This window comes from Vanessa cardui, chromosome 1, assembly GCF_905220365.1.
Source record: "Vanessa cardui chromosome 1, ilVanCard2.1, whole genome shotgun sequence".
Classification (NCBI taxonomy): Eukaryota; Metazoa; Arthropoda; class Insecta; order Lepidoptera; family Nymphalidae; genus Vanessa; species Vanessa cardui.
Genome location: NC_061123.1, coordinates 7,939,645 through 7,951,716, shown reverse-complemented (window position 1 = coordinate 7,951,716; position 12,072 = coordinate 7,939,645). Strand labels below are relative to the sequence as shown.

Below are 12,072 nucleotides of genomic sequence, written 5' to 3'. Positions count from 1 at the left end.
CATCTCGTACTCAGCGGTGAAAGAAAACATCGTGAGGAAACCTGCATGTGACAAATTTCATAAAAATTCTGCCACATGTGTATTCCACCAACCCGCATTGGAACAGCGTGGTGGAATATGTTCCAAACCTTATCCTCAAAGGGAGAGGAGGCCTTTAGCCCAGCATTGGGAATTTACAGGCTGTTGTTGTCGTTGTTGTTGCTGTATATCATCTATTTTAGAAATTGTTAAGTTGATACTTAATTTCGATAATCTATAATGATTAATTATAATATTGTTGTACTAATTACATTATATGGGAAACTATTTAACATAGTTTTTTAATACGTGTTATAGTTACTTTAAAACTTAAACCAAATAAACAGTTTCCGTTTAAACTGACATCATGTTTTCAAGTCTGGGAATATTGACAAAATATGTATTATTTAATAGCTCTATTGGAATCAAGCAGAGCTAATTTCACGGGCACGAAGTCAAGTAAGCAACCATTTCAGTTTAATGTCATTGTAAATGTTTTACTTTTTGTAATTTAAAAATGGTTCAATTTCTATGAGGCACGTATTTATTTTCAAGAGAACGTTTCGAATACTAAATATAGGCAAATTAATCGTAATTTTAAATTAAGTTTAAACTAAATTATTTTCTTTTAAGTACATAAGTTCAAATAGCTTAGAATTACATATATGACTTTATCATAAGTTTTATATATTTTTTTTAAATAAAGCGTTGAATTCGCTTATTACATAAAAATACTATATATTGTAGAAAAATCTATTTAAAACAATGATGTAATGATAAAATAAATGAATTTTAGTGAACTAGATTGTTTCGCCGCTAGCACTCAATGTGTGTGAAATTTTTTGCTCAATCGGTTGAATGGAACTAGCTTAAAATTCATTTGTAACGTTCGACCATAACACTAACAGGTGATGTTAAATAAAAGCTTGTAAAAAATAAATAAACACTGAACAATGTTTGTTTTTGAAGCCGTTTTTTGTATCAAACATGGCGGATTGTATCAAAAATGGCGGGTTGTTATTGTTTAAGTATTGTATAAAACAAATACGCTATTTACGGAGCAGATAAATAGACAAAAAGACTAAATAACAACCAGTGTACAACTGACAGGCTCCGAAAGACATGAAAAAAAAAACTGGTGACTGTGGTTGCTATTTATAACTAAGAGGTGAACTAAAAGGGAATGTTGCACGATCAATGCTATCTACATACGATTATATAAACTGGACTACGACCAGTTACTCCTAATAAGGTATTTTATGATAGCATATTAATTTGTTTGCCGCTTGACATTATAATCGTGAAATATAAAATTCCTTTATTCTGATAATTAGGTTGTTAATATAGATAAATTATTCTTAGAAGTTCATGGTAATGATCCAAAATGTTTTACTAAAAGTATTGTTACTTATTACGTTTCATGAAATGTTTTCTTCATATATGTTCTTGTTACTTCTCAAAACTTTATAAGAGTTAAAGAGATATACTGAGAGAGACGAAGAATAAGAAATTCAAGGTTCAATTTGAATGTAACTGTTCTTTGTTATGTATTGTGATACAAAAAGTATCAAAATCAATAATTTTTAAACAAATTGATGAAAAAGGGTGATGATGAAGTAAATGAAATTTCATTTTATTGTTTTGTTATGATGTAAACAATATATTCAAAAAACTATCACAACAAAAACAGCAGTTAAAATCTTAATTTTAGCCAATAGAAGCGTCAACTTGCTTATTATAATCAATTTTTAAAAATCTACCAGTGGTCAACTAAAACGAATAATATTATATTTTGTTTGACAAGATGTAGTCATGTCATGACAAATTATTAAAATATATGCCTACATCTTCGTATAATAGTACATAACCGATTCTAACAAATTCTAATTTGAACAATTAAATACTCTATAAATATTTACAAATCACACCCGAACCTCAAGGATCCATTAGCTTTATTTAAACAAAATGTTTTACATGTTTCATGGCAATTATGTATTAATTAAACGTTTTTACACCTAATGTCATGTTATTATACTGAAATAGCGCTAAAATTCGATGTATTCCGCCTTCAGTTGCCTTAACCTCAAACTTGATTATGTATCCTACAAAAACTAGTCTTGTCTTAAAAGGCATGTTGTATATTTTTATATGAATAGACAGAAGTTATTCGCATACATGTTTAATATTACGTTTTGTTGGAAATTCATTATTTTTATCAATTGAAATACTGTTAGACAATACATAATTAAAATTTGTTAGTTATTGTTTGTTTGTTTTTAGTTATTATTGTTATTATTATTTTTACATTAATGTATAAATAATACTGCAAGAAGTGGTTGTAATGACATTTTTGTATCTGGCCTTTGTATGTTTTCATGAGAGTGAAATATGAGGATCTTAAATGAAAGCTGTTTCAAGCCTTAAGGTTGTTGTGTTTTTGTACTTTTTTAAAATGATTTTCTTGGGTAATATGAGAGTAAAATGTGAAGGTCGAGCTTGTGCAGTGTGTCTAACGCATATATAAATTTTCAGTAGCGATCTGAATTGCTCAGTGAATTTTATTAATATGATTTTTCCTATTCCTTGGCGAATTTGAATATCTTAAATACTTTATATACATCCAAGTTTTTATCTTTTTTTCATCTAAATACATTTTGAGAAAAATATACAGTTATAGAGACAAGATACAAGAAAACAGTTCTCAAAACATAAAAAAGATTTTTAGTTAATGTATTTTTCATTATTAATAATGTACCTAATATATTTCTAAACGTGTATTATACTCTCGTTTCAAACCATCGCATTAGATAATGCAAACTAAATAGAATTAAAACTTAAAACATGCATTCCAAAGCGAATATCCGTGTTGCATTGAAAATACGGTATTAGGGTCTGACGACGGTTACGAGATCACTGCAGCAAAATAGTTCCGTAATAACTTTTCTATTTACACTGCAAGTGAATTATATTATTTTCATTAAAATTAGAGGAAATAGGATACAGCAATGCTAGTTTAGTTGTAGGATATTATAGATTTAAGACATTACATTAAGATATTATATCCGTTACGACTTTCACTCCATAATTGGTTATAAAGAATTTAAAAGGTTAAATGAGACGTGCATTGTTCCTTTAATATGAAGAAACTTTGATCCAATATCGACTATCGATGTAACTGAATATAATCGTGAAGGTTTTCCGGTGAGCGACGGGCGACTCTACGAACTGAGCAGGCGCATGAGGCGCGAAGGGGGAGGAAGGGGGGTCACGACGTGGTTAACCTAGGTTACACCACGCTCTAAAATGCTAACTTTCGCGCGTCACTTCGAATTCCCCTGTAATTTTTATTTCGTTTGTGTCTTTGTTCGCGTGGCATGCTGACACAAAAAACTTCTTTTCGATTCCGACGTTTATCGACATTCACAAAATACCAAATTGTTGCTACATACAAAAATAAAAATCCGATGCGGCAAAAAACGTTTCGCTCGCAAATACAAAGCAGGCAGTGTTTATAAAGAGAAGCTTAAGCGTTAATAAATAATTGTGATTATCTTAATGTTATGTGTAATGCTCGATATAATACAGCTTCAAGGCTTCGTTGCGCATATTGGATAGGTATTTCAAATTGTGAGGTATTCAAGCTTCGGTAGAGTATGTTGGCATTCTGATTGTTGTTGTTGCTAGTTTATGCGCGGACCCTGACATTTTGATAAAGGCAGCTGACAGGTTTCGCTGTTATTGGTTTCATTTAGGTGACAAAATGACTTAGTCCTATATACTTTAACAGCAAAAAACTGAATATATTAAGTGTCTTATTTCATAAATCAAGCGTTTAATTGTGGACGTAGCATTTTTTTAAATAAAAGTGCTATTGTTTATTAGTACGCATTTTTGAAAAGTGTTGATTCGCAGAACATACGTCGTAATCGTTTATGTTTAAAAATATATTTGCTTACATAAATGGAACTTACTTAGAGCTAATTAAAAATAAAACAATTTAATACTAAGCTTCGTGTATTTTTCTGACTCTCTTACATTATTATTGCTTATTAAATATAATAAACAATGAGTGAAAACATCTCATATGAGGTAAATTTCTATGTGTTTGAGTGTATGTGTGTGTTGTTAGGTAAAATCATAATATAGATATAAATACAAGTATCGATATCACTGAAACATCATTTGGAAAATCAAAAGCTTACCCGAAGCCTTTGATAGTGAAACACTTATAAAGTGAAACAAAGTCAGGAATAATTGGCAGATGTCTTAGTCATGTATCGAAATTATCAATTAAGCAGAAACTCGTAATTTCTAAGCAACATAGAGATAATATTTGCTACTAATTGCTTGGTAATATAAATATGAATAATTCATTATAGTTCGACACAATTTAAATGTAGCATCAACAAATAAAATGAAAAACAATCAATCGTCAATTAGGTTATATGACATTTCAAATTATAAAGTTTGCGTAAAGAACAATTTAACAATATATATATATATTTGAAATGTGGACTTAATTCAGATGTGTCGGTTGAACAAATTTTACCGATGCTACAAAGTAATTACGTGTTGTACTAATACTTTTTCTCTTGTTAATAACGATACTTGTTATTACAATTACTTGACTGACTAAATCATATCCGTCCAAAATGACACAAACTCAAGGTTGTAATATGTAAACATGGATGTGTCATAAATGCTCAGAGGTTACGATCAAACTTGACTACGGAAAAATAAAAATTCGTGAGATCTTAAAAGTACTATAAAATTCTTACTCGTTAGTCACGGATTAAACTTGATGATATCACATACATATTTTTTAAAAACGATAGATTATTGCTTGCGAAGACCAACTCGAGATGGCCAATTGGATAGAATATATGAATCTTAAAAGATTGATCGAAGGTTCTAAGCCGGTGTAGCATCACAAAAATATATTATACTTAATTTGTCTATGAAATATTTTTTTATATATATCGAAGAAATTCAGCCACACATGTATCCTCCTCGCTTTGAAATCTTCGTCCAGCTGTGGGAATAAAAATTCGTTCTTACGTCTTTATTCAATTATTACAATTAGTATGTTTAGTAATTGTATAAATTATTATTAATTAAGTTACCTGAACAATACAAAACCCTAACAATATAGTACAGAATATTCTGGAACGATTTCGTTTAAATTTATAACTTACGGATCTAAAGATGCACTATATCGTGAATCATACGAATATGCACATGAGACATGTACAGATGTCAAGGATATTTGAAATATGCAAACGAAACACAAGTTTCGAAAGGTTTTTTAGGTGAAGGTAAGGCGTGTTTAATCTTTTAAAATCGCTCTATACCTCGGAACGATGTTAATGGCTATAAAAATTGATGCGGTTAGCTCTGCTCCTCATATGTCACTAGTTCACCTTTGAATAAGTCGAACTACAAAACTTTTTTTTAATTATAGTATAATATTCATAATGTTTCGTTCTTTGTCGACATTTGAATCAATTTATGGACTATTTTTATATACAAACGTTCTTTATTGAAATTGAATAAATGTTTAATTTGATCATAGTGTTATTTATAATCAAGATTATTTTTTGTTGGGTCTATTGCAGTAATTTCGGATGGTACCATTCACCAATAATTGTATTACCAATAAATACTCTGTATTGCCAATCAAAGAGTATTTAGATGATTTACGTAATAGTACGTTGCATATGTAAGGATAATTTGTTTTTAATTAAAATTTAGATTGTACAATTATTGAAATTAGTTAAATTATAAATAATTTAAAAGTGAAATAAATATTTATTTATTTTTACAGGAAGCCACCGATTGAAAACGAACCGAATAAACGAAAATCTTTGTTCGAGAGAAATTTCTGGGACGGTAAGCCTTATTTAATAATAATCTTTGCATATTAATAATTTTAGTATAATAATTGGCAAGCAAGCTTGGGTAAAACCTTCTTTAATAGTAGCATTTCATTAGTTACTCTACCATTCAAACAACGAGAGGTACTTTGATTTGTTGAGTAGGATATATGTTGATGATGGTGACAATTTTGTTTCAGTCGATTTCGACTTCATTGGTCAATACTAACTATCCAAGATATACCTATTAGTGCACAGTCTAAGATATACAGGTGCACTCTTTATTACCTCACCCTCATAATCCCATTTGACAGCAAATCCGCCAATACCGGAAATAGTTCAGGTGCTCACTTCCATCTTGCAAACTTCGACTTTTTACTGAGATTTTTCTATAAAGAATACCCCAATAACTTTTCCATAAGATTATTATTATATATAATATCTTAGATTTCAAGTATGTCGTTAAACAATATTTCAATTTTTGTAGCAGAATGTTTGTAGGAATTGGAGACTGCTTCTAGTGTTGTTTAAGTCATTTTATTCACCCCTATGCTTGGGAAGAGATTTTATGTCCCCTGTGCCTGTAGCTGTGGCTCATTTAACCTTCAAACTGAAACATAAAAAAAACTAGATGTTTGGTGGTAGAATATCTGATGAGTTTATGGTAGATATCTAGATGGGCTCGCACAAAGCCCAATCACCAAAAAATACTAGCATGCTTTCCTGCGATATTAAATACTGAACCATCTCATATATGAAATTTCTACTAATACCATTATAGTAAGCAGGATATTTTAAAAATACATTTCATTTTAAGCAAGTACTTAAGAATCGTTGAGCGAGGAATGTTATTTCATAACTAATGAATGATTACGTCTTTACACTCCACTTTAAAACTATTTATTACGTAATAATTAATATAATAAATGGTCATTGCAAAATCACGTTTGGATATGCAAATTACCTAGCGGAGCAAGAGTTAGAGAGAAATTTATTTTGATCATAGTCCTGAATCGATATTATAATATTGGCATTAGGTAGGAAACCTTACGTGTTCAAAGTCGTGAAAGTGCACCTTGCGCGAACGCCCGCTTTGTCGCACCTGTTCATTCCTTACACATGGCGTAATAGGTAGATTCGATGCAACGGTCAGTTTCGGCGCGTCGAAATTGTTTTTGTTACGAAAATTATATCACATCGATTATATTAAAAACTTGTAAATAATTTATAAAAAATTAAACCGACTTCAATATTAGAAAGAGCTAGTAAACTAAAGATAAAAAATATAAATATGAAACCGATTTACCGACCGATTTTAATGAAACTTACTCTTCCTGTAAAGTAATCTAACCTAACCTAACTTAGATTAAAAATGGTCATATCGATACGACTATTACTTTTTGAGAAATTTGTCGACAAGCATACAAACATACACTTACGAAATTAAACACACGTGCTTAGAGGCCTAAATGGATACAATTAACTTCTAACAATGTTACAGACACATATGTCGAACTGATAACCTCCTTTGCTTAAAAGTCGGTTAAAAATATTTGTGGGGTCACTGAATTCGCAAATAGAATAAATAACAAGGATTTAACTGAAGTTTTAAGAATAATTTATGCTGGTATATAGGCATTTATCACATCGTTAAACAGTAATTTTATTTAAATATGTAGGTGTTTTCTTTTGTAACGGTCAACATTTCACAATTCCAAAACGATTTAAAGAACTGTGTTATAAACAAATTTATTTGTATAACAAAAATTCCACGCACGACACTTTAATTCTGTGAACATAATATATTACGTAAGACGTTGAATAAAACCACACGATAAGCAAAATTAAACGAGTCTCACATAAAATTATTATATGAATGAATAAAGTGATCTTTAATTACATCGTTCTCATGATGGCGAGAATGAAAGCTTTGTTTTCTTAAACGAAAATTCCAATTATAAAATGTGCACACAAATGAATTCCCCCGAGGAAAGTAAGGTGAGCTGGAATCCCGCTGCACGACCATTAAGGTAACGACCGCGACCTGCCCGTCAGCTTTCATTGTTCAGGCAGCACTTTGCATGCCGCGACTACAATTTCATGCAGCCATTTTATGATTGAAAGTGATTGACGATTCTTTACATTCGCGAGACCTCTAACATACATCCTTAAACGTAAAACAAAAATATCAACGAAATCACAATAGGATGTAAGAAAATGTACACAAAAAGTTTCAATGATTTGACATTTAGCCAACCGGCTTCCATACAAAATTGAAGTCTTGGAATTTCCTGTAAGAAACGAAAAAAACGTTCGCGATTTCAACAATGTCTTAGTAAGTAAAAGATACACAGTCGACATTTAAACATCCGTCGAGATGGAGGCTGTTGCAACGTTTAATATTATACATTTTGGCAAATTCCAGAGCAGGCTTGCTTTCAGTTTGCTCACATACCATCGGAGGAACGTTTTATTCGAAATGAATACAAGCAACCCATAATTTTGTCAGATCTTATATTTACATTTACTAACGAATAGTAGTTAACTACTATAAGTAGTTTCTTATAAAAGGATAGCTTTTTCTTAGGCTCATGTTGCAAGCTATAGTTATAATCTTCGTGATTTTAAATGTAACTTTGAATGTTTACATGTACCTTTGTATTAGGAATTACATTGATATTTTTTTATAATAGAGAGTGATTATAGTTCGTGGATTTTGCCCGATGACCTTTAGATCGAAGATATAAATATTTCTGTTTTGATCGTTTTATCTCTTAGAGATTACATAAGGCATGTCACTAGAGAAAGTTAAATTAGTTTTGAAAGTGAAATCGATTACACTTTCTTTTACTTATCCATTTCATAGACCGATTCGGGGTTTGTATTATTTGTATTATAGATGAACCCGACAAGTCACCTTTTAATAGTTTATTTATTAACAAAGACTAAACATAACGCAGACAATGAGTTAATGATTAAATGTCTCTAATACATATAAGAAACAGTGATATGATTTTTCGTTCGTTATTCGTTTTGTAAATCTCTTTTACTATTTTCATCGTTCAGCGTTGAATGTTCAATTATCTTTCACCTGTATATCTGTATGTATATTATGATAGAAGATTTGACGATTAAAATAGCTATTTTAATCACAGATAATATTAAATTTGTAACTTATCCCGGAGTCCTGATGCTACAGAAGTTAATAAAAGAGGGGAATGTAAAAAAAATGTGCAAACAACTTCACAAACACGTCGGAGCGGTTTAAAGGCCGCGTCCGGATTGTGAGGGGCGACGGCGGAGGGCACCGGCAGCATTCCAGCCTCTGCGGCCGCGGCGACGTCACTATGAACATTCCCAGGCTCTGTTGGTTCTATGCCTGTATATACAACAAGTATGATCTTGCAGAGCTCTGTGAAGTCGCTTGTATCGCAAAGATGTTGTTCAAGTTTTATCGAAACATTATAAGCATTTCATTGTACAGCATTAATTTAAGTTATAAATTTTTACGAAGACGCTTATCGATAATGATGTAACATTTTCCGACCTTAACTGTCGTAGCAAAAGGTTCGTATATAACTTTTAAGTTCGGTCGGCGCCCTCTAACGCCTCTATACGCCTAAAAATAGCCTGAGATAAAATCGCTCTTTATGTACGTAGTCAGCTTCGATATTCAAACGTGATTGATAATGAAATCGGAACAGTTAGTTGCGTGATCTTTCCATCGGAATGTTTCGTGCTTTTACTTATTTTTATAGTAACTAATAAAATTTAAATAAATTAATAAATTATTGATTTGATGTAAGCGTTCCATTATATTTTATCTAACCTAGCGAAAGTGTTTTTAAATTGTGTTTAAAAGTTATGCGAATCGAATTTACTTCCTTATTACCTATTTCGTATTATATGTTTTGGCCCTTCGCGTTATTATAACGATATAACATAGATATAGGTAAAATCCAGACTTACAAAGGGGTCTGCAAGGCGTTTGACGGGTTGAGGGATGCGGGGAAGTCGCGTGCGCAGCTCGTTGTCCGTCCCTGCCTCGGAGCAACGCCCCCGTCAAGGGCGGCGACGCTGCAAAATTCTGCAAGTCCGAAGCGATTCAGTGCATCGCGCCCCGCCGCGGCGGCTCCGCGCACGCCGCTCGCTGCCTGAGAGTTCGCACGCTGCGCCGGCGCCGTGGTTGCACACAGCACACGCACCGGCCTATGTTAAATAACTGTTATTTCGGTCTTAAATACCAATGTTCCGCATTCTTAACCCGATACTCATTCATGTCAATTTGTTACATCAATTCGCTTACTCGAGTGGTTAGCCTTTTGTTCTCGTAACGAATTTTGTGAAAATGTTTTAAACTTTTTTTTTGTTTTAAACGATGAAAGTAAACGTATTATGAATGAGCGCTTGCCCAAAACTGGTTTTATAAATGGAAGTGTAGTGTTTTGGATTTGTACACATGATGTTAAACATGGGAACTGATCAGAAATACTTCACGATGCTGGACACGCGGAAGCTGCCCAGACGCTCTATCTCACTCATCGGTCCGTAAACAATCAAATGTATTTTTAATTGCTTTAACTGAATAAATTATTTTATTCAATATTTTGAAAATATGTAATTAAATAGGTATGTTGTTGAAAATAAAAATAAATCAAATTATTTTCTAACATTTAGAAGTCAGATGAAAATAAAAAATAAAAACGAAATTAATATTTGCACACAAACGAACATTATAAACTGTTTAAATGTATTTTGTCTAATATCCATACATAATATATATATATATATATACATATATATATATATACCATACTCAACCATAGTATATATTTTTTATTAATGTTTAGACTTTTATATGAAATAAGATTTTATCAAACGATTTCATTATTTATAGGTTATATTTAATCGAATAGGCTATTCTTAAGTTTTCTTTTTATAAGCAACGACTTCGGCCATGGGCAGTGGGCACCCCTACTTATATGTACAAACCCTATGTTTTCTTAATTGGAAGCCCTCTTCTAAAACAACATATTATTAACACATTAACAAAACCATAAATAATAATATTAAATTGAAATGTTTTTTCATTATAACAAGTAGGTAGTATGTATATACAGACATAGACAATTAGACATATTCGATTATTATTTTTATGGGCACTTAATTATCTGCTTCGTCTGTCTAGTAATCACTAGACCGAGGCAACTAATCAGCTTATAAGGTTTCAGAAGTCGAGATTCTGAATTCAAATTCAGACTGCCAATAACAATAATTGAGTTTTTTTGTTACGAATTTTTCTATAACAGCTTATATAGGAAGTTGTAACCAATTTCCTTACTTTAGAATTACATTTATGAATTCACACAAAATTAAGGTATTATATCTTTAGTAACCAATCAATTACTTTCCGTTTCTTATATAAAATATATTACAAAAAATATAAATGATTCTAATATATACATTTCAAGTAGTTTTAAAAAGGAGATTTTTGCACATTTTTTTCAATTATTTTGGAATACTTACGGTAATTCACAATATTTAGTTAGTGTAAAATAATCAAAATAACTTTAAAGTTTCGTGAAAATTGTGTAGTTCGTTTTATTTTATAAAAATGAAGGAGAATTTTTTTATGCAATTATTTATATCTTCATTCAAGATGCCTTTATTAATGGAATCTATTTGTTAATAAATGAGAAAATGGGATAATCGGTACCATTCAAATTAAAACCTAACTGGATTAGAAGTACTTAAAATAAATGCGTATATCTTAATACACTAAATGTTTCCAAGACATGGAAACTTCTTTAGCATTTTTTATAAGTTACTTTTTCTTCCGAGTCCGTTTTTTTATTAGGACTAGAAGAAGTTAATTGATCTTTGATGCCTCCAATTTGTCTAACTATAAACAGAAGCGATTGGATGTTATATGATATCATTTTATTTAATTGTTTTTAAGGTTCTTTCGTTTTAAGTAATTTAAACCTCGAGACACAAACAAAATGAAACTTGCAATCTAGTATCAAGTAATCACGTTTTTATGCATTATGATTGAAATATATCATTTATACAAAAGCGACCTCAAAGGTTTAAGAGAACTGTTACACCATGTTTAATATCATTGATAATTTCATATATGTTAATTATAAGAATTTTCATTCAATTAAGACACAAAAACTAT

General features: G+C 31.0%; 1 protein-coding gene across 3 annotated transcripts in view; it reads left to right on the top strand.

Annotated features, from left to right (window-relative positions):
• The window catches only part of LOC124533366, a 35,931-nt gene that overhangs the window by 17,959 nt on the left and 5,900 nt on the right, over positions 1-12,072 (top strand). For all 3 annotated transcript variants that reach the window (XM_047108601.1, XM_047108607.1, XM_047108595.1), the window contains one exon: positions 5,843-5,907. In XM_047108601.1, coding sequence (XP_046964557.1) covers positions 5,843-5,907 — 65 coding nt within the window. The remainder of the gene's footprint in view (positions 1-5,842; positions 5,908-12,072) is intronic.